General features: G+C 41.5%; 1 protein-coding gene across 1 annotated transcript; it reads left to right on the top strand.

Moving 5' to 3' along the window:
- Window positions 1–762: 762 nt before the first annotated feature.
- On the top strand, window positions 763–22653 carry LOC128735868 (uncharacterized). The gene is made up of 5 exons (XM_053830352.1): window positions 763–800; window positions 906–1134; window positions 8125–8324; window positions 8378–8450; window positions 22480–22653. Exons 1-5 carry the CDS (start codon window positions 763–765, stop codon window positions 22651–22653), a joined length of 714 nt encoding a protein of 237 aa, XP_053686327.1.
- Window positions 22654–23363: the final 710 nt, after the last annotated feature.

Here is a 23363-nt window from a genome sequence, read left to right as displayed (position 1 = left end):
GACGTTGGTAATAACATGGTTGTGCTAGCTTAATAAATACGTCACAAATGATGGATGTTTCACAACCGAGGACAATCTCCTATTATAATTTCATCTACTTATGCAGTTTAGCAGCTTGAATTTTCACTGAAAAATGTTGAGAATAACGATAAAATCGTGTTTTATATGAAAAAGTACTAATAAGGCGCAGCTAGGTTTTGATTCAAACTTTGGATACTTTTATGCTCTTCATTCAAATTACGCACATTTCTGTCTTATTGAAGTCTAAGTCACATACTGATGAAAATTAACGTTTATTGTGCAACTTAACAACTTAACTTAAAAACATTTTAATCAACACTTACATAGTGAGCTATAAAAACATTTTCAAACTGCGCGAACGGATCAGCATGAATAGCAATAGTGTGGTCTATGAAACAATGTTATCAGTAATGAGATTCTCAGAGAATATCTAGTTGCGAAAATATACTTTCCAAACAAAGAAACTTTGAAAACAATCAAACGTCTTGTGGGGATTTTGAATGACTCTGTTTATTTCCGGCCATTATCAGGAAACCGGAAGCCGCCATTTTGAATCCCAAAGTACTGATACTCCTGCTGAAACACTGAGATAAAAACATGTTTTCAATAAAATAAATGAATGAAAAAATAACAAAATATCTTCTCGAAATGGTATTCTTTAAATTGTTTTTGCCAAATAAAAGACAGTTAATAATATCCATATTAAACAATAAAATAGTTTTGAAATTCGAAAAATCAATCATGAGTTATTTGTTTCAAAGTGAAAAGTTACATCAACCGTTAGTCAGACAAAGTAAAGGATGGCAACCGTATTAAAAATAGAAAATTCTCTGTTGTTGTATAATTAAATTATAAATAACTATTTAATCAATTACTTTTCACAGAACAATTATGCTGGACAGTAAAAACCACAACATCCGTCTGGAAATTATAACAGATAAGCATTATAGTAATGTAATTGATCACCTACGGCAAACTTTCTTCGCTGATGAACCTTTAAATAAAGCTGTGAAGTTAACCCGTCCAGGCCAAGGCCACTTCCTACTCGAACAACATAGTTTATCTACACTGAAAGATAATATTAGTATTATGGCGATTTCGCAAGACGGAAAAGTATACTTATCAGCACAGAGAACAGACTACCAGGGTTGTTAGAAATAAATGAAGAATTGTGCACAATAAAACAACGACGATATCCGCCAATACTTTATCTACTACTTTAAAATGCATCATATTGTTGCCTAAGTTAGGTCTTTCGTTTTGTACGCTCTGGAGTGGGATTTAAAAAAAATATTTACGAGTTTGTTTCTCTACAGCAGAGTATATAAGCAAAGGCAAATTTCATTCCTATACTTCTGAAAACTTTTTGATGTTCAGGATCGCATAGAATGGAAATTTTCACATTGCTAACATAACCTCCCAGTCCCAGTTGACCGCGAGGTACGATGCTGGCCTAACAAGCCAGTCGTCACATCGAATCTCGACTAGGAGAGGCCGTTAGAGTCAACAGGATCGTAACACTAGCCTCGCAGGATCGTTAGGGGTGATTTGGACATCTGGGGTAACATGGACATAGGTGAATTATCTCTGAAAGTACCAGCTTCTCTGTTTTCACATTATTCTCAACTTCTTCCTTATCTTCTTACACCATTATTAACGTAACAAAATGGGGCTTAACTTTGACAGGTGTTGCCAAATGTAAACGTAAACAAAACAACTGCTCAAAACGTCACCAGATGTATTTTTTATGCTCTATATAGGTTTAAGGTTTTTCCAGTGATTTAACAAACTTTTCATGATGGGCATGTGATGTTAAAACAGGAATCTACCGAAAAGACCATTATAGGCAATCAAGAATAGATTTTGAGTATTTGAGAGTATTTGCAATCCCGCCTATAACGGATCGCCAAAGGAACCATTAGCAACAAAGGGTTTTTAATAATCGGGTTTCGATGTGTTTGAGAACAAACTGAATGAAATATTTCTCTGATCATTTCCCCTCATACTCAGATTCAAATTAAAATATGGGATTTTTGAGACACTCGGCGCTAATCCCTGAAAATTTTGATGCCATAAAATCGTAATTTTTATTTTAACATATTTTACCGAAACTAAGCTAGATACAATTGTTAAACTCCGCTGGTAAACAGACAGCAAGTAAATCTCAGTATACGATTACACTTTTTTGAATTTTGATGCATAGATTTTGGGATAATAAGTGATTTGCTTAGGGTGTCCAAATTTCCCCAAATTACCCTACTCTAACAGCAGGCTGCGAATTTCGTCGAACATGAACAGAAGGTTAAGGTGAAATTAGTCGTCATCGATTCTGCCAATTTCAAAAGCAGTTTGTTTTGTTTGAAACAAAAATTCTCTTCATGAAAATTTATTCGCTGTGTTCATATTTGCAAGAAGAATGCAGTATTTACATTTTTATAAACAGAACCCCGCTTTTGGGCCCACAAACTGCTTCCGAAATTGGGTTCTCCGACGAAAAGTTAATGACTGCTAGTTTCCCGTTAAATTTCGGAAATGGACACTCAAAATAATCCGCACATAACTAATGGAACATTTCCATATAAAAATCCTTATGATTATTATGTGCCACATATAAACGCAATCCACCCAGAAGTACACATCAAAATTATATGCATATGAATAGTATGTGCAAATTTTAAAGATAAATTTTAAAAACACATAAATGGTAACCGTTTGGCACATAAAGTTCATTTACTGGGCACATGGCAAAAATCTACGGGCGATTTAAAGCAAGATTATTGAAACATGTCAAGCTACGCATAATCATATTTAATACAATAATCTGTGGGCTGGTCATTCATTACTATTTCTATCTTTATGATGCACACAAGTGATTTCTAAAAGAAATCTTCTATGTATGTCTCAATGGTTGCAGGCGTTGTACTTATGAACCCCCATCCACGTATTTTCAAGGCCACCATTGCATTCAATGAAGAATTGAATCTGAATATTTCGCCCTTCTCTTTTAAACATTCACTTAAACAATGGCCCTCACTGATTCTTATAAACATACATATGCCAGAAATACAGTTTACATTAGTCTTTGATCTAATGATCTGATATAGTCCTACGTTGCCCTTCCGTACAACCCTTAGGGCTGTATACCTTGTAGTTTTTTAAACGGTTTCATATCCAGATCCATTTTAAAATTCGACGGAGTCAGCTCAACTGCCATTTCTCTTGGTCGCAACTACGACGAATTTGCTCTCGAACAACGTTTTAGGCCTTTGCAGGTTTTCAAAAAGCGAGCCAGAAACGGCCACTTCGTATAACCACGTAAGGAACCACTAATAAACGACATTAGCAGAGCAACGGTCATTGACTAGTTAACCTTTTGCTGAACAAGTCGTTAGAAGAGTATAATCAATATATATAGAATGCCAGTGTCGCTGCAGTGCGCGTGGTAAACATCACATAATGTTCAAATGATGTATTTACATTATATGCATATGTGTGTGTCTGAGATTTATCAAAAGCTAGGACAGGACGTGCCAAGTGTCAACCGCGGCGTTGACCCAAAATTGACCCAATTTCTGATTGGCTGAAAGTAACGAGCAACCGTTGACTGGAAAATATAACGCGGTGTCGCTTTCAATGTTGCTGAAATTCATTAGTGGGAATACGTCAATAAGTTATTATTTCCGAATTTTAATTTCTTTTGTATTCTGTAGTTCTATGCTTGGTTTTATATTAGTTTTGTTTGTACACGAATTTTAATATTCAAAATAAAATGCAAAACATGATTTTGGTCGCATTAACTGTGGCGTATTCGGGAGCTGATTTTCGGCAAACGAAGTTATTCTTAAAACAATATGTGCAGGCAACAGTGGTGCAGAGTGTACAAAGAATATTCAATCGGGATGGCGGCCATAATGAAAAGAAGAGTAAGAAGCCAGATGGCACGTCCTGTCCTAGATCAAAAGAGGAATCTCATTGTCAAACTTTGACAACCAGTTTAAAATTTCAAATATGGCTGCCAAGTAATGTGATTGTAAACTTCGCTGTCTTCAAATTTCTGAAAAAATCGGTGCAAAAGGACGCAGTTATGAGATTCAGTTCATCCAGACGAAAAGAAAAAGAAGAGTTAAAAACATTTCACTGGCATGAAAACACGGAAAACACAGTGATGAGCGCACTGATGGCAGCACCAACCAGCGCACAGATGAAGAACAGATAAATAACAATGAGCAACTTTGACAATAAAGTTCCCGATTCACAGACTTGATACAGATTGTTAGCATCATGTTTACCAAGTATAATCAATATATATAGAATGCCAGTGTCGCTGCAGTGCGCGTGGTAAACATCACACTTGTTCAGATAATGTATTTACAGTATATATGCTTATGTGTGTGTTCCTGAGATTCATCAAAAAGGAATCTCATTGTCAAACTTTGACAACCAGTTTAAAATTTCAAATATGACTGCCAAGTAATGTGATTGGAAACTTCGCTTGCTGCAAATTTCTGAAAAAATCGGTGCAAAAGGGCGCAGTTGTGGGATTCAATTCATCCGGACGGAAAGAAAAAGAACGTTAAAAAACATTTCACTGGCATGAAAACACAGCGATGAGCGCACTGATGACCGCACCAACGAGCGCACAGATAAAGAACAGATAAATAACAATGAGCAACTTTGACAATGAAGTTCCCGATTCACAGATTTGATACAGATTGTTAGCATCATGTTTACCACAATGAGTCCCGTAGTAAAACAGCGACACTGGCATTCTATATATATTGATTCTACTGTTTACCACGATGAGTCCTGAAGAAAAACAGCGACACTGGCATTCTATATATAAATTGATTTTACTGTTAGAAGTGAAGAAAAGATAAAATTAACATGTTTTTAATTTTATAAGTAAAAAGCAACAAGTTCTAAGAAAATTAGATTAATCAAATAATAACACAATGTAAGCGTAAGAAAACATGAAAAGTGGAATAATGTTCAATATAAATTGTTATTTTATCGCGAATAAAATCACTGTGCAACGTGCGGCTGAGAAAGCTAACTTAAGCCGCAGAAATTGCGAAGACAAGGTAACCCAGTAGGATAAAAAGATTGTAGAATGTTGAATATACAGCTTTCTAATAGGAATAATCGGGAGTTTGCAGAAGTTCTCCCCAGCTTCGCTAACCATCATCAACTTCCTAGTTGCCCACCCCATTTCATACCCAATATCCATTTGATTTATTTCGTCAAGCAAGTAGACTTACATACAATATTACTTAATATTACATTTTACTGAGATTTAAATGAAAGATGCTTTTGTGTGGATATCCGTCCTGTGAAAAATTGTAACTGATCATTATTTTCCTAGTTCGGACCTAGGACAGGACGTGCCATCTCGCTTCTTACTCTTTTTTTCATTATGACCGCCATTCTGATTGAACATTCTTTGATACACTCTACGCCACTGTTGCCTGCACATATTATTTTAAGAATCATTTTGTTTGCCGAACAACAGCTCCGAGATACGACTCAGTTTATGCGACTAAAATCATGTTTTGCATTTCGTTTTGAAAATTAAAATTCGTGTACAATCAAAACTAACATAGAACCAAGCATAGAACTACAGAATACAAAAGAAATTAAAATTCGGAAATAATAAATAACACATATTCGTATTGCAACTAATGAATTTCAGCAACACTGAAAGCGAATCCGCGTTATATTTTTCAGTCAACGGTTGCATCACAGAACAGAAGTGGAAGTAGAAATCCAAACACGTACATGCTACTTTCTACAGATACTAGCGAACCTGGCGGTAGCGAGTCACTTTTTTCCACGAAAACACACGAACGCATACGAATGCGCAGTATAATCAATATACACTCAACCCCCGCTAATATGAAAAACAGCTCGTTCAGATTGGGCGAGTTCATTTTTAATCTGAATATTTGGTAACTCTATTCATTTCCACACACGCGCAAGACGCGCACCCTATGAACTTGTTGTTTTGATTTGACGAAAACAAACGTTTTGAAAACATCTCAAACATGCGCGAATTCTAAAGGTTCGGTTTGTATAATACGAAATTGGCTCGACAGTTTAGACTAAAATGGTCTATTTTGAGTGCTGGAGAGAGATAAGTTGCATATGAACTATATTGCCAAAGCTCCTGAGCAAGAGAAAACGCATTAAGATTTTTTGCTTTTTTTTAATCTACCGGTCCACTTTAACGTCAATAGAGGTTTTCCGTCAAAAATTTTTTTTTCGGTAAATGTTAGGTTTTGACTCTTAGAAATGATACCCACATGAAACTTTCTTAAATAGAGCCTCTAACTACTGTAAAAATGAAAAAATAAAATACTTATATTTCAACCCGTCACTTCTCGGATTTATTACGTGCCTTTTTGTACCAGTGTCCTTTTTTTTCACCACTTCGAAACCATTTGTGCCACTCTTTACTCTTGTGGCAAGCAACACACGAAACGAAAAAGAAGGTAATCATTAGCTTTTCATTCGTGTTGTCCTTTTCGCTCAACCGCTGATACACATATGTCAAAATCTGTTGTGCAATGCTGCCAGAAAAACTAAAAATTTTGATAAACAGTGCTGCCGAAACGAATTTTTCAAAACTCAACATTCGTGATTTGGTGAAAAGAAATTCAACATTCTCGCAATTTGCATTGTTTAAAAAATCGTAGTAAATTCTAGAGTCAACGAAAAAAATATATTTTTGCACCATTGTCACTCGTATTGGGAGTACTTTCGAGAAAAAATAAGAAAAGGAGGGGTATAATCTGACGGAAAACCTCAATTGTGTGTGACGCTTGATCGGTTTTCAATGTGAACGCATTCATACCACCGGGGTGGTACAGATTAAAAATGTTCAGATTAAAGAAGGTCATGCCAACGGGGGTACACGGTATATATATATATATATATATATATATATATATATATATATATATATATATATATATATATATATAGAATGCCAGTGTCGCTGGTGTTTCATGGATATTTTGGTGGCAAACATGTTGCTGGTTCGTTTCTTGGTTACGGGAACAACATTGTCAAATTGCCTAATAGAAAATTTTCCTGCCGACGAAATAGCACGAAACGACCAAATCGTGTGATTTATCCTACGTGATTTACGGAAATGCAGGAAGGATTTTTTATTGGGTTGCCTATTCAGTTTGACAATCAGGGGTGATATAGACATTGCGATTCTCTTTTCGAGTGATTTTGGTTCGTTTCGACCACGTTAAACAAATGGGCGAAACGAACCAAAATCACTCGAAACGAGAATCGCAATGTCCCCCCAGATTCCCGTTTCGAATCGAGCACTCACACATATGCGCTTACAATATAATTAAATGATTTTCAAATGTGTGATGTTTACCACGACCACTGCAGCGACACTGGCATTCAATATATATTGATTCTACTGAATGCACACGAAAGCATGTGAAAGCTGCTATGGCTGCTATGCGATTGGCAGCGAGGGTTCTGCTTCTATTGCTGTTATTCGCTTCTATGCGAAAACTTTCCCAAAGAAAAATAAAAACAAATAAGACTCTGTTACCAGTTTTGATCGCCGAATCGTTCAGACTTCCACTTCTGTTCTGTGCTTGCATGTCACTTTCAGCCAATCAGAAATTGGGTCAATTTTGGGTCAACTCCGCGGTTGACACTTGACACGTCCTGTCCTAGGTTCGGACAGCCAAATGTTGGAGTCGCATGGGTTTCATTAGATTTGTATTTGTTCGCCAATGGCAGAAAGACAAAATGATGCTCCCACCGGGTGAAATCTTGCCTTTTTGTCAGTCGGCCCAACTAACTGGTGGTGGCCTAACCAGCGAAATATGACTGACCTTATGATAAATATATACGAAACTGGCTAGTGAAATGCATTGAACTTTTGAGTTTCAGAAGAAATAAACGTCCTAGTTGGGTTCAACATATACACCCTAAATCTTACGATAGTGGCGACACCTTGATTTTATAAATGGAGAACTTATCATGTTTTACACATTGTATTTCACTTGTTGGTCTGTTCTCTGTGCAATCAGTAAGAGCATATGATTTTTATTTCATTTTATATACTTTTAGATTGCCGGAGTTGCATTGAATGGCGTTCTTAGCGGGTATAATGATATAAAACATTCCATAGAGAAGTTAAACAATGTACAAGATGAAAATTTCAAAAAAATATTTAAGCTTCTGTACGAGCAGAACTTACGAATCAACCTTTTTAATAAATTTAATGTTGACAGAATATTTGAAATAAGGATTTTATCAGTGGATTCAAAGTTTGTTCATTGCAGTAAATTTTAAAACACAATTTTGTCAATATTTTTTGTAGGTTTCGAGGTCAAGGATTAGCGAAAAAATTAATTATGAAAAGCGAAGCACTAGCTATTGAAAATGGCTTCCAGGTAAGCATTTATATACTATTTAAATGTAATCGAGTCCCGGTGCACCGACAAACCGACACGACATTTACCTTAGAAAACTTGTGTCCGAAAATTTGAACCAAAATACGTTAAGGGGAAATGAGCAGTCATTAACTATTTCGCCCCCAGACCCTATTTCGGAAGCAGTTTTTGGACCAAAACAGGGGCTCTGTTTTTAAAAATGTCTTTATTGCATTCTTCTTGCCAATCTGGACACAGCGAATATATATTCAAAAAACCCGAATTAATCCACCTAGCGGTGTGACCTAGCCTTTCTACTGCCGCTATAATTATTTTTTAATTTCTCAGGAACATCTATAATTAACTTGGCTCTATTTTTAAATATCCGCTCCTTATTTTTCAAAATCCTTATCCAAAAAAGATAATATCTGAATTTGAAAAAATAACTGGGTAGAGCATTAGATATGAAAAACGAAAAAGAGAAATTGGCTTTTTCTTAGTTGGCGCTCTTTCAGTTAATTATTTTTGCATGAAAATCATAACTTGAGCTTCTTTTGAATAAACTTAAATGAAAAAATAGTCATTAGCTTGATCGTATCGTTTTACGATATTGCCCGTTAGATGTTTTAGGAAACGATGAGATCAAAGAAACAAAAGCAGCGCCATAAACATGTTTGAGGATGGAAAATATGACCGACATAATTTTCGACGCTTGTTATTTTTGCTGGTATGAGTGGACCCATATTTATTCATATTCGTAAATCATACAGAATTATTAGTAATCTTTCTTCCTCTTTTTCATATAAAATGTCTTAGCTCTAGCATCTATTGATTTGAAAAGCATCTATTGATGCGCAAAATTTGTTTGAAATTGGTATAAAATTGTTTGGGAAAATCAACTCATTAGCATTTTCAATCCTATACACCACTATACCTATATGATTAAATCAAATATTTTTCTTCGCTTTTTGTTTTGCTCGTCCGATTGCGAGTAACAGCAAGTAAAGAAAATGACAATTAAAATTAAAATTAAACACACACACACACACACACACACACACACACACACACACACACACACACACACACACACACACACACACACACACACACACACACACACACACACACACACACACACACACACACACACACACACACACACACACACACACACACACACACACACACACACATACACACACACATACACACACATACACACACACACACACATACACACACACACACACACACATACATGCTGGATGGTAAATGGTTGAATAATGCGCTCCAGAACTATCACGAAGTTCCACAGCCTCTTATTTAGCAACTCCTATCTCTACCTCCTCGTGGTACCATCCGGGATACGCTCCTTAGTGGAAATCGGACAACCGGTGGAAACTAGGGTCGTATGCGGACAGAGAAGGGGGCACTCATGCGAAGGCTGAGTGTAAACTCTCCGCCTGCAAATGACGGATCTCGGTAGAAGCATGTTCGATGAACCTGAAAATACCGAGAACCTGAGCAGAGGGTCCAAAGCCCCCAAAGGAGGATGGTTTTAATAGCTATTATCCATGGCTAAAAGTAAAAACATGAATGGATAAACCCCTAATCCAAGGTGTCATGCGACCCGTGCCGAGGGATGAATGGTGGGGGGGGTTCTATAAATACTCAGCCTCAAACGGAGCCTGTGGAGTACCAGAGCGCCCTCCACAGTAATCAGCCCTTACCGCATCATGAGGGGCTCTGATGTGGCGGACTTTTCTTTCCCCTCAACTCGTGGGATTCTTATGGAAGACAAAATCAAAAATATAACAAGTGTGGATACGGTGGAAAACCCGTTCGCTAGAGGAGGCATCCAGCGTTCTCCACCAAGGGTGGAGAAGGATGCAACTAGGAGCGCTAGTGTGGGTGGCAAAGGCAGCGGTATGCGGCCCAGCGCTTATCAGGGCGATGGAGAAAAATAGAGATGCTGTACCTAAAGTGGTAGCAGCGTCACAGCAGCTCGAGGTAATAATCGAGTTCACGTCAGGTCGCGGAAATTTCTCCAAGGACCTGAAGCAGAGCTTGCTCATGCTTCGGAGAACCTTGAATGCAGCGACCAAAACGCACAACGACCTCGTGGCGCGTGCAGGAGAGGCTAAGAAGGTGACCGTGAAGGCGTCGAAGGCAGTACAAACGGACGCTTGCCCGTTGACGAAGTGTCGTAACGTGGCCCAGGAGGCTACGGAAGGCGCTACCAGCAGCGGTAAGGCATCCGCCAAGCGCCCGAGACAGTCCCCGGGGGATAGCACCCCTGGCGGACCGAAAAAACGCCTGATCGGTAAAAGCCCTCAGGCTAGCGGGTTGGCAGAGCTAACCGATGAACCAGCGGGAAGCTCCAAGACAGGTGGCCCGTGGACCGAGGTTAGGGCCAAGAGAAAAGGCGGAGGAGGCTCCAGTAAAAAAACTGCTCCACCTAAACCGGCAAGAAAGCGAGCGAAGAAGGGCGACGCTCTTATCCTGAAAACCGACGGGTCGAAATACTCGGAGGTTCTGAAGGCCATGAGAGGAGACGCCCTACTCAAGGATCTGGGCGCGGACGTACGGAGCATCCGCCGCTCACGCACGGGCGATATGATCCTCGAGTTAAAGAAGGACGCCACAAAGAAGAGTTCCGCATACAAGCCAATAGCGGAAGGAGTGCTCGGGGACGGAGTGAAGGTACGTGCTCTCACACCAGAAGTGACTCTCCAGCTTAAGAACCTGGACGAGATCACCGAAGTGCGTGAGGTCGTACAAGCTCTCAAAGAGCAAAGTGGAGTGGTGGTGGCAACCGAGGCGGTTCGCCTACGCAAGGGTCCGGCCGGGACCCAGGTAGCCACCATACGACTTCCGCTGATTGACGGAAACAAAGCCCTGAAAGCTGCTAGGCTAAAAGTGGGGTGGTCGGTATGCCCACTGAGCGTGTCCAAGCAGTCGGAAGCTTGCTTCCGGTGTTTCGAGCACGGACATAAAGCCTGGAACTGCAAGGGGCCAGATAGGAGCCAGTTGTGCAGGAGATGTGGCAGTGCTGGCCATAAAGCAAAGGACTGCGCGGAGCCTCCTAAGTGCCTGATCTGCACCGGTAAACGGGACGCAAAGCACGTAACGGGAGGTCCAAGGTGCCCGGCCGGTGCGCCGGCGACTAAGCCACGTTCATAGTGCAAGTGACACAACTCAACCTGAACCACTGCAGCACAGCTCAGCAGCTGTTACACCAAGCAGTTTCTGAGTCAGCAATGGACATTGCCATAGTCTCGGATCCATATCGCGTCCCTGCCGGAAACGGCAACTGGGTCTCGGATAGGTCTGCGACGGCGGCTATATGGACAACAAGCAGGTTCCCGGTTCAGGAGGTTGTGTCAACTGCAGACGAGGGATTTGCGGTTGCCAAAGTGGGTGGAGTGTTCTACTGCAGTTGTTATGCTCCGCCGAGTTGGTCTATCGAGCAGTTTACGCGGATGGTAGACCGAGTATCAGTTGTGCTGACTGGTTTAAGGCCAGTGGTTGTGGCGGGCGACTTTAACGCTTGGGCGGTAGAGTGGGGAAGTCGTCGCACGAACCATAGGCGTCGGATTCTGCTTGAAGCTCTGGCAAAGCTTAACGTAGATCTGGCCAACGTCGGCAACACAAGTACCTTCAGTAGGAACGGTGCGGAGTCTATCATCGACGTGACTTTCGGCAGTCCTGGTCTGATAGGAGACTGGCGGGTAGATAATGGCTACACTCACAGTGACCACCAGGCGGTCCGCTATGGTGTCGGTCAGATAACGAGGCGGCAGGCGGCGAGTAGGGCCAACACTCCAACCACCCGTGGATGGAAGACATCATACTTCGATCCCGAAGTATTTGTGGAAGCGATCCGGAGAGAGTGCGGTGATCGCGGTATGCCCGATCCGAACGCTGATCATTTGGTTGAGGTACTGTCGCGAGCATGTGACGCTACCATGCCTAGGAAAGGTCGTCCTAGGTATGGCAGGTCACCGGCTTACTGGTGGACAGATGAAATTGCGGAACTCCGCGGAGCGTGCTTTCGTGCGAGGAGAATTATGCAAAGAGCTCGTTCGGATGAAAGCAGGGCTGAATGTCGAGTAGCACTCGTTGCTGTACGCGCAGCGCTTAAGAGCGGGATAAAAACTAGTAAACGAGACTGCTTTGAAAGGTTATGTGCTAGTGCCAATGCGAACCCGTGGGGTGATGCCTACAGAGTCGTAATGGCAAAGACCAAGGGTGTGATGGCGCCCGCTGAGCAATCGCCAGAGATGCTGGAGCGGATCATCGAGGGCCTCTTTCCGCGCCACGAGCCAAGGCCCTGGCCCCAGGCCGCTGAGTCGTCCCACGGCCGACGTTCCAGTATCTCAGACCATAGCGTAGGATGGTCGGCCTCCCAGCCGAACATCCAAAGTAACGTGGGCGACGGCGGTTTGGAGGTCGGGGAGGAAGTGACGGTTACGAACGAGGAACTCATTGATATCGCCAAATCCCTAAAGGTGAGCAAGGCACCGGGGCCAGACGGTATCCCGAATATGGCCATTAAAGCGGCTATTTTAGAGGCTCCCGAATTATTCGGGGCAGTAATGAATAGATGCCTGGAAGCTGGCCACTTCCCGGACAGATGGAAGCGACAGAACCTGGTCCTATTGCCGAAGCCGGGAAAACCTCCGGGTGTCCCCTCGTCATATAGGCCGATCTGTCTACTCGATACTGCCGGCAAGGTGCTGGAGAGGGTTATCCTTAACAGACTCGTACAGTACACGGAGGGTACAAACGGTCTGTCAAGGAACCAATTCGGCTTCCGAAAAGGCAAATCTACGGTGGATGCCATCTTGTCTGTCACTAAGACAGCCGAGGTGGCAATCCAGCCCAAGAGGACAGGTATTCGTTATTGCGCAGTTGTCACGCTCGACGTGAGAAATGCGTTTAATAGCGCTAGCTGGGACTCCATAGCCAGCTCGCTTCGGAACGTCCAAGTGCCGGTGTCGCTGTACAGAATTCTGGAAAATTATTTCCAGAATCGTGTGCTATGCTACAACACGGAGGATGGTCAGAAATGCGTTCCAATCACCTCAGGGGTTCCGCAAGGTTCCATACTGGGCCCGGTGTTGTGGAACGTCATGTATGACGAGGTGTTGAAGCTAAAGTTTCCGGTAGGGGTGGCGATTGTCGGCTTTGCGGACGATATCACCTTGGAAGTCTACGGTGAATCTATCAGAGAGGTTGAGTTGACGGCTGCTCACTCTATAAGCATTGTTGAAGATTGGATGCGATCCAGGAAACTGGACCTAGCGCATCAAAAAACGGAGGTTATCGTGGTTAACAACCGCAAGTCGGTGCAGCAAGCAAATATCAGTGTCGGGGACTGCACTATTTCGTCAACGCGGTTCTTAAAACTCCTTGGAGTCATGGTCGACGACAAGCTCAAGTTCGGGAGCCACGTCGACTATGCCTGCAAGAAGGCTTCCACAGCTATTTCGGCATTGTCTCGTATGATGTCTAATAGCTCTGCGGTATATGGCAGCAAGCGAAGGCTTTTAGCCAACGTGGTCCAGTCCATACTCAGGTATGGCGGGCCGGTGTGGTCATCGGCGTTAGGTACCAAAAGCTATCTAGCCAAGCTGGAAAGCACCTATCGTCTCATGTGCTTAAGAGTGGCGAGTGCGTACCGCACAGTTTCACATGACGCAATCTGCGTCTTAGCGGGTATGATGCCTATTGGTATCATCATCAGCGAGGACGTAGAGTGCTTCAACCAACGTGGAACTAGAGGCATACGGAGTACCACAAGATCGGCCTCGATGATCACATGGCAGCGGGCATGGTCTGATTCCACAAAAGGCCGGTGGACACATAGACTTATCCCGGAACTATCCGGATGGGTCAACAGGCGTCATGGCGAAGTCAACTTCCACCTGACACAGATTCTGTCAGGGCATGGTTGTTTTAGACAGTATCTGCACAAATTTGGGCATGCGGAGTCCCCCGAGTGTCCTGAATGCGCGGACGTTGAGGAAACTGCAGAACATGCTTTCTTCATATGCCCTCGTTTCGAGGGCGTGAGAAGCAACATGATGGCAGTTAGCGGACAGGACACTACTCCGGATAACTTAGTCCAAAGGATGTGTTCTAGCTCGGACGTCTGGGGTGCGGTCAATGCGGCTGCTACCCAGATCGTACTTGAGCTACAAAATCGTTGGAAAGCCGATCAACGGCGAATAAACAGCCTAACTACCATAGTCCAGTAGTTATCTAAGAGCGTGCGTTAAGCACAATAGCCCCTCCCTGAAGTAATACCGATAAGGTGGTTCCAGGGGGGATTGAGGCTGGAGACTCGAGTAGGGTTTTAGTGGGTCTGGATCTCCACGATCTTCACGGGATACCAAACCCCACTCCCTGAGCTGTCTTTTCAGGTGTCTGATAGCAGATTTCCCTACTCGTTAAAAAAAAAAACACACACACACACACACATACACACACACACACACACACGCACACACACACACACGCACACACACACACACGCACACACACACACACGCACACACACACACACGCACACACACACACACGCACACACACACACACGCACACACACACGCACACACACACACACGCACACACACACACACGCACACACACACACACACACACACACACACACACACACACACACACACACACACACACACACACACACACACACACACACACACACACACACACACACACACACACAGAAAATGCTCAGTTTTCGAAACTGAGTCGAATGGTATATGACATTCGTCCCGCTAGGCTTTTTTTGATTTTCGGTTTTTCGAGTGATTCCTATACTTTTATACTATATTTTCATATAGTAGAAAGGCAAAAAGGATTTTTGTTTCAAACAATAAAACTGTTTTTGAAATTCACTGATTCAATGACGACTCATTTCTCCTTCTGCTTCCTTCTGTTACTATGCATCTACACAACCAATTGCTTTTTATCTTGGAAAAGTAGAGAACAGATTCTGCAGAATGTCACTCAATAACTGCCTGTCCGAAACGAAAAAAATGAAAGCACAATAGAACACAATGACTAAAGGCCTTTGTGAAAATTGACAGCGGTGTTTGACTGGGTATACAAGTGAGATATAATGTAATCGCTTACAAACTTAATTTTTCATTTAACTGTCTAACGTGCCTTTCTTCATCTCTGCTGTTTGACATAAGTGATCGCTCGCTTGTAATCTAGTGATCAGGGGTGGCGCTTCCCTTAAGCAAAACAGGCAGCTGATTGGAGCGCCACTTTGAGAGGGGCTCCATTTCGCTACATTAAACTGGAGTACACTGAAGTCGCTTTTTACGCGGTTTTTTATACGCGGTTTTTTTACGCGACTATTTTTACGCGGTTTTCGGAATTTACGCGGTTTTCGGAATTTACGCGGTTTTCGGAATTGACGCGGATGTGCTCAAAACGTCTATTTTTTCGCGCAGTGTTAATATCCACAGTTTTTTTACGCGAAATTTTGGTTTTTTACGCGGTTTTCGGAATTTACGCGGTTTTCGGAATTTACGCGGTTTGATTTACGCGGGACGTATCCTGCGCGTAAAAAGCGACCTGAGTGTATTACCTAAATAAGTGGCTAATATAAAACTTTCTCCTTCTCCTTTAGCAGCATAATCGAGCCGGGAGGGCTTGTGCTGTATCTTCTAGAGTTACTCTCCGCTGTATTCGACAGATTGCGATGCTTTTACTATTTGTTTTATGGTTAGGAGCCATTAACGTGGAATGAAAAGCAGAATTGATTAGATGAGATGCAAAACTTAATTCTAAAGGCGGATATACATACTACTGCATATAATGCGTCAAATAAACAATTTTTGTTATTTTGACGTCATTATAAATGCAATGTCTAGCCGAATAAACCTCCCTTACTTTTACGACTAAATTCTGGGCCGCCATTTTGAAGATTTGCGTGAAGCGACAAATTTACTAGCGCCGGCGCCGCCATGATCGCTTACTTGTGCTTAAAGCTTCAATTACGTTAGACGAGTTTGCTGGTGTAAAATCTTACCATTTATTGAATATTCAGATTTCCGTCGATCAGGCTTGGCATACACTTTTCGCTTTGATTTTGCTCTTTTGATTACTGCTCCTCAGCCAAGCAGAATTTCAGAAAGTGATATATGGGGCATTTGTAGAGCTTGTAATTATCTATAATAATGCTGAAGAAAGTGAAGTTGTATCTTTAGTATTTACGGCGCTGTAGGGCAGCAATGCCGTTGGTAGCAAAAAGAGCGCTCTTTTTGCTACCAAGAGGGTAACAGCCTTATAGCGCCATAAATACAAAATGCACAGTAATGCTTACTTCAACAATATTGAAGATAATAATAAATTCTACAAATGCCCCATACATCACTTTTTCGAATTTTGCTTGGCTGAGATGCAATCAAAAGAGCAAAATCGAGGCGAAAAGTGTATGCCAAGCCTGCCGTCGATAATAAGAACACTTGTTCGGGTTACTTGTTTAGCAGCACGTTTATTGGTACCAACCTATCGCTTCAACGGTACAACCTCTACTTCCTGAAACTTCTCAAATCCCTCGCTACTCTGGTACTCTACAAAGCTCTGCTCTCGGGTACTCACTGTAGATCTCTACATCCTACTCCTACCCAAAAAAAAAAAATTAGTAATCACCTTCATTGACAATCTGTACGTATCTACGAGGTAGCTTCTTATTTCTCACAGGGCGCTTTACAGGAACTTCACCTGGCTCCCCTGGGTTTTTCCGTTTAGATGACGTTGGTTCCGGTGGTGGTGAATGGGATCGCTCAGCATCGAGGTACGAGTCCTGATCGGGTGAGGCTGGCGCTGCAAGAAGAGGCGATGAGGATGATGCATGTGGGAGTGAGACTAGTGGTTGAGTCGGTTCTGAAGACCATTTCTTAAGATGGGTAACACACCGACGAAATGTTACTCCATCCTTGTTAACGACTGTTGTGTCGTTCCCGTTCTTCTGCGTGACCTTGAATTTCTCGAGACGGAAGTTAGGTTCCAATTTCCCGTTGTCGTAGTTTTTCAGCATCACCTCGTCGCCAACTTATATCTCGGAGAACTTGGCATGTCGACGATGGTCAGCGTATAATTTCCCCTTCATTTTCTTAATAGCATCGTATTCCCGCACGCTCTCATCCCGGTTCCCGGCAGGATCGGTTCTCAAGGAGGCAAACAGATCTTTCACAGGTCGTCCGGTAAGAAGTTCCATGGGTGCTTTCCCTGTGACGGAGTGAGGGGTCGTGTTGTACATGTACACGTATTCACGAACAGCTTTGCGCCAGTCCGCATTTGTTGCTTTAGCTATCCGAAGTGCGCGAAGCACGTCTCGATTCTGACGTTCCACGAGGCCATTCATCTGTGGCCAGTAGGGAATGGTACATACATGCCTGATGTTCTTAGTCGCACAATAGGTCGTAAAATCTTCGCTCGAAAATGGTGGCCCATTGTCGCTGCGAATTATTTCTGGATACGTCTGCTCAACAAAAATAGTTTGCAGTGCCTCGATCGTCTTGAACACGGTCACTTCTATTTTATACTTTTCGCCATAAAACAAAAACAAATTGATATTTCCAACATTTAGTAACATTTTTTTGAACGTAATTGGATACAGTTTAATAAAAAATATTACCACATTAAGTATTTGAGCGTTATACTTTGATGGAACAGCATTTTAAAGTTGAAAATTGGACTGATTTTGCGGGGTAATTGTGGGTTGATTCGGATTAATAATCGACTGTCGATATATGACTAGTTTGTTTTTAACATTAGATATACCAGATCAGTCATTTTGACTGGTCGTGCAATTTCAATTTGAAATTTCTACAACATTTAACATTTGCTTTTAGAGACGATGTTGTGACTTTTGTAGCTATAAGTAGAGAATAAATCGTATGAACTTAATTTTACTTTATATATATTAGTAACAGATATAATTTTTGCTTTTGCCATGTATACCAGCACCAGTCAAAATGACTGGTGCAAGATTCTATGAAGAAATGTAGCATTTCGGGAGAACGGTGAGTCCGAAGCATGAAATTATTCAGTGAAGTGCCGTTCCTAATGGTTCATGGCCATTTTTGTAGAGTTTTGTCGAGGGTCGGTCCTTTTCGGCAGTTCTATTCTTCAGCTGACCGATTTCTCGCCCGACCTCTTTGAGATCGGGAGTCGAAACGCCTAGAGGCTCTCCTACGTTGACTTTTGCTCCATTTCCTTTTGCTATATCGCAATTGAGATTCCTATCAAAGAACTACCCCCACTCACTAACCACCTTGTGCTCATTTGTGGCCAGGTTTCCCTGCTCGTTCCTACACATGTCAGGCCTCGGTGTGTATCCTTTACGAGATCGGTTCACCTTCTCATAGAAATTGCCTCACTAGCCTGAAATAGTGGTGCTACCTCTCCTTCTGGCATTTTGCGGCCTCACTGATAGCCGAACGTATCCTGCTCCATTTATCTTCGAGGGTCGAAGCACCTGGCCACAGAAGAAGGCGCGTAGTCCGCGCGTAGTTCTCAGCACCTTGCGGATTGTTCAATTACCGAATGTTTAACCGAGGAGGGTGGCTTTGTCGTAAGGTATATACCGTCGATAATTTTGAGCGCACGTGTACTGCTACTAGGTAATGATCAGAGCCGATATCCGTACCCCGTAGGGAGCGTACGTTGGTGATGTTCGAGAAAATCCGGCCTTCGATGAGAATATGGTCGATTAGGTTCAATGTTAGTTGGTCAGGTGATCTCCTGGTGGTTTTGTAGATCAATGCAGGGAAAGAATGTGTTTCTGATCAACAGGTATCGGGAAGCTGCAAAGTTAATGCATCGCTGGCCGTTATCACTATACATTGCTTCCCTGTACTTCTGAGCGTTCATGTCCCCAATGACGATGACATCCCGTGGCGAGCAGCTATCGTATTTTGCCTCCATCTAACATCTAACGCTTTTTTCTCGTCGTCGGGTCTACCTTCGTGTGGCCAGTGCACGTTTATGATGGTATAGTTGAAGAAACGGCCTATTATCCTCAGACACACATCCTCTCGCGATCCTACATTCTGCTCATCACTACGAAGCCCGTTCCCAGCTCGTTGGTTGCTCCACCGTTCTGGCAAAATTGAGCCTTGCCGCCACGGATACCCCACACATTCCCACCTTTGCTACAGATCTCCTGTAGTGCCACAATGTCGAACTTTTGTGGTTCTAACTGAACGAGCAACATTCTGTCGCCATCCACGAAATTTGGTTTTACAGTTCCCGGTAGGAAGCATCCATTCCAAATCCTTGTTTCATCGCCTTTGTCCATGCTAAATGTTCCAAATTGAATTTTATTGATTTTTCGTAATATTTTAGATATAAAAAGCTTGCCTTGCTAGGGCTATGCTACCGAGTCGCATGATGGGGCTGCCATCGTATAGTGCCGAGACAACACAGTGCCTCCTTGCCTGTCGGTATACGACCTTAGTTTCCAACCAACCAACCAGGGTTAGTTACCACATCTCCGCTAAGGTTGCTCGTATTCCGGCTGGTCGGGTAATCAACCTATTTTGGATCCCATCTTCCGCTATACATGATTTGGACACTTACAGCAAAATCAGGGTTAATTATGTACAGCTGCAGATGGAGTCCAAAACAGGTTGGTTACCCTACCACGAGGAGGTGGAGATAGAAGTTGCTGGATAAGAGGGTAAGGACCACTGGGGTCTGTGTTGCACATTATTCAGTCGTTCACCAACCGTTTCTTACCCACCAGTCATTAGACTGGTTTTGGTATAAATAGGTATGTATATTTAAAATGCTGGTATTTCTAGTGTTAAACTGGCAATGGCTGTATCGTCTGGAAGAACAGCGACAAAACGCAAATATATCGCATTACCTCTAGCTAAAAAGTTAGACGTAATCCATCACGTTGAGTCCAGCAGATTATCCCATGAGATACAATAACGAATTAACGAACCACCAATTAGCGAATCTTTGCTGTAATACCTTCGCACAGTGGGTGGGAAAAGAAGGAATATTTTGCAAAACGTGTACAGTGTGTCTGGCAGACAGACGTTTTTGCCAGCCGTGAAAATACATAAATAGCAATATCGAAAATAGCATGGGTCAAAGACTAGATAATTTTATAAGTTTTCAAACAAAAAGAAGCAAGTGACTTGCTTGAGCCGTTCCCGAGATACTTTTGGTACCGACCTTGAAAACCTGGTTTCGAGAAAAACGGCGCGTAGAAGTTTTTATTCCTTGTGTAATCGTTCCAGACATGCGCGGTGCAGATAGCTGTAACTTTGTCATTTTTTGGAATTCATCGAAACGGCTTCAAATATATATGCTCAAAATGTTAATCTTTCGATATAAATAATAATCGATTTAAATAATAATAATATAAAAATCGATTTTTTAGTCCCTATGCCCCCTTAAAAAGAATGCCTCCAACTTCGAAGACATATGCCTTTTCAAGGCTGTACTACTCTTTGGTTCGAAATATTCTGGATTACGCACCTCAAGTCTGGGACTACTAAGATTGTTGTTGTATATAGAAAGTGTTCAACGTTCATTTATAAAGTTCGCTGTTCGACGCGTACCATGGCTGGATTCATTACATCTGCCTGAATACGAAAATCGATGTCAGATTATTAACTCGCGATCTTCTAATGTAGTGGTGGCCACGATATAAGCATAATGCAGGCTAAATCAGATCTCCTCAATAGATCCGCGGCCCGAAATGACTTCTGACATTAATAAATGCAACCTATAGTTCCCGTCCACCATCGACCAAACCAGTCCGCGGGCCGCAAGAACCATATTCAAGAGCCGCAGTTTGGCCATCACTGTTCTAATTGGAATAAAGTTTCTTTTCTTATGGGAGCCTCATCCCCCCACCCTTACGACTTTCTGAAGTTGACCTTTAAAAAATAATAAAATACCAAGTGTGCTATAGATTGCCGTAATAAAAAAAATCTAAAATGGCATTGCATCCCGTGTTTGACCCATCCTACTTTTAAAATTCGAATTCATAACAAAATAGCTTTTATTCAAACATAAAAGCCTGTTTTTTTAAGTTAAAAAAACAGCTTTTAACCATCTCTAAAAACTACAAGAATTACAAAATCGAAAAAATTCGATTGATCAATCGATCAATTTTATACGCTTTCAAACAAAAAAAAAAAGAAGTAAGTAAATTGTTTGAGCCATATAAGATATTGATGGTACCGACTTTGAAAACATGGTTTCGAAAAAAACCGCTATACAGCAGCTCATGCCACGCTCACTGCAAACAAATGAAACCTGTTACGGATCAACTCATTACGAATATGCGAAACTTTGGAGTCAACAACAGAAAAAATATTTTTCCTTATGTAATCACACTGTTGTGCTATGAATATTGACTATGAATGATTTTGGAGTGTCTTAGTAGAATCTCAAATACGGTTAAGGAAAATTTTTGCTTACTCAGCCATTATTATTCCGAATAAACTGTTTTGATGAAGTTTTAACGCTCAACTGTTTAATACAAAATTGATAGAATATTACGCTTACTTTCATTTTCGATATTTAGTTTATAGATTTACTCAAAAAGTACCCTAGGACAGCATTTAAGTAAAACTTTCGAAGTAAGTACAGTAAAACACGTGCGAAATTTTTAACCGACCGTTAGGAATTTTAGACTTCCAATTTCGTGTTTGAAACTAGCCACCTATTGCCCTCACTGTGCAAGATTTGACCCAAAAATCAAGCAATTAAAATAGGATGGTCCGCAATTTTTTGACCAAAATGAATTTTTAAATTGTAGTTTCATTTTTGAAAAACATCTTTAGATGAAATTTAAGCCAAAAACTATTAAATTTGACAAATAATCTCCGCTATTTGGGGTCGGTCGTTTTGAATTTTACATTTCGGATAATATTTTTGAAATCAGCAGCCCAAAAAAACTAGGTATCCACGGCGAAGAATGTGTCAATAGATTTTCTATTAACAATAAAATGTTTTAACATTTTCGTATTTTCAGCTACTAAAGACAGACGCCACCGGAATTATATCACAAAAATTAATGGGAGCACAAGGATTCGAAACAGTGTGTGAGATTGTATATGAACACTATCTTGACGAGAATGGAGACCAAATATTTGTTGTAGAAGCGCCGCATAATAAATTGAAAATAATGTGCAAGAGTATCAACTAATTAAATAACGGGCGTATAAAATGAACGCAGTGATGGATGAAACAATAAAAATGTCAGTGTTTTATTGAATATACAAATATTACCATTAAAGTCGTCTGATTTTAGTGCCAACGAAACGTAGAATACGAAACCTGAAATTAAATAAAAAAGAAGAAAACTTTTCCAAGTTAAATTCTATTATTTATATTTATTCGCGACAGATACGTATTTCGCCTACGACTTTCAGGTTTCATCAGTTCGAAAACAGACACTGAATTAATTTGGAAATGTTTTTTTTTCTTTTTTATTTAATTTCCCATTTTTTAATGGTTGAAAATATGTAGAAATGATAAATGGGTCAATCGATCAGCCGAATAGCCGCCCAGTTAGCTTTGAGATACGATGCTGGTCTGATAAGCCTGTCGTCGTATGTTCGAATCTCGGCTAGGCGGTGCTGCTAGATAGGCAGTAGAATTTTTGCTCTAGCCCCGTAACTGTCCTGAAATCTAATAGCCGGCCGCGAAGTCTGTCGATAAAGAGGGGGTCAAGTCTTAGAAAGACGTTTAGGTCCACAGCTTTGCTTTTGGGTCAATCGATAAATTCTTAATCTGGTTGGGTGTCATTACTTAGAAAAGTTCTGGGATACCAAAGCTGGCAGTCCGACCAAAAGACTATAGGAAGAATATATTATAATTTTCACTAAAGCACTGAAGAAGATCAGGTTTATTTGA

Source organism: Sabethes cyaneus, chromosome 2, assembly GCF_943734655.1.
Source record: "Sabethes cyaneus chromosome 2, idSabCyanKW18_F2, whole genome shotgun sequence".
Taxonomy (NCBI): domain Eukaryota; kingdom Metazoa; phylum Arthropoda; class Insecta; order Diptera; family Culicidae; genus Sabethes; species Sabethes cyaneus.
Note: the sequence above shows the minus strand (reverse complement) of the source record. Positions and strands in the feature narration are given on the sequence as shown.

Coding starts and splice junctions, on each gene's coding strand:
- LOC128735868 (XM_053830352.1), top strand. CDS start 763: ATGAGTTATTTGTTTCAAAGTGAAAAGTTACATCAACC. Junction 1,135..8,124: donor CGATTTCGCAAGACGGAAAA/GTATACTTATCA, acceptor ATATACTTTTAG/ATTGCCGGAGTTGCATTGAA. Junction 8,325..8,377: donor ATTTTATCAGTGGATTCAAA/GTTTGTTCATTG, acceptor TATTTTTTGTAG/GTTTCGAGGTCAAGGATTAG.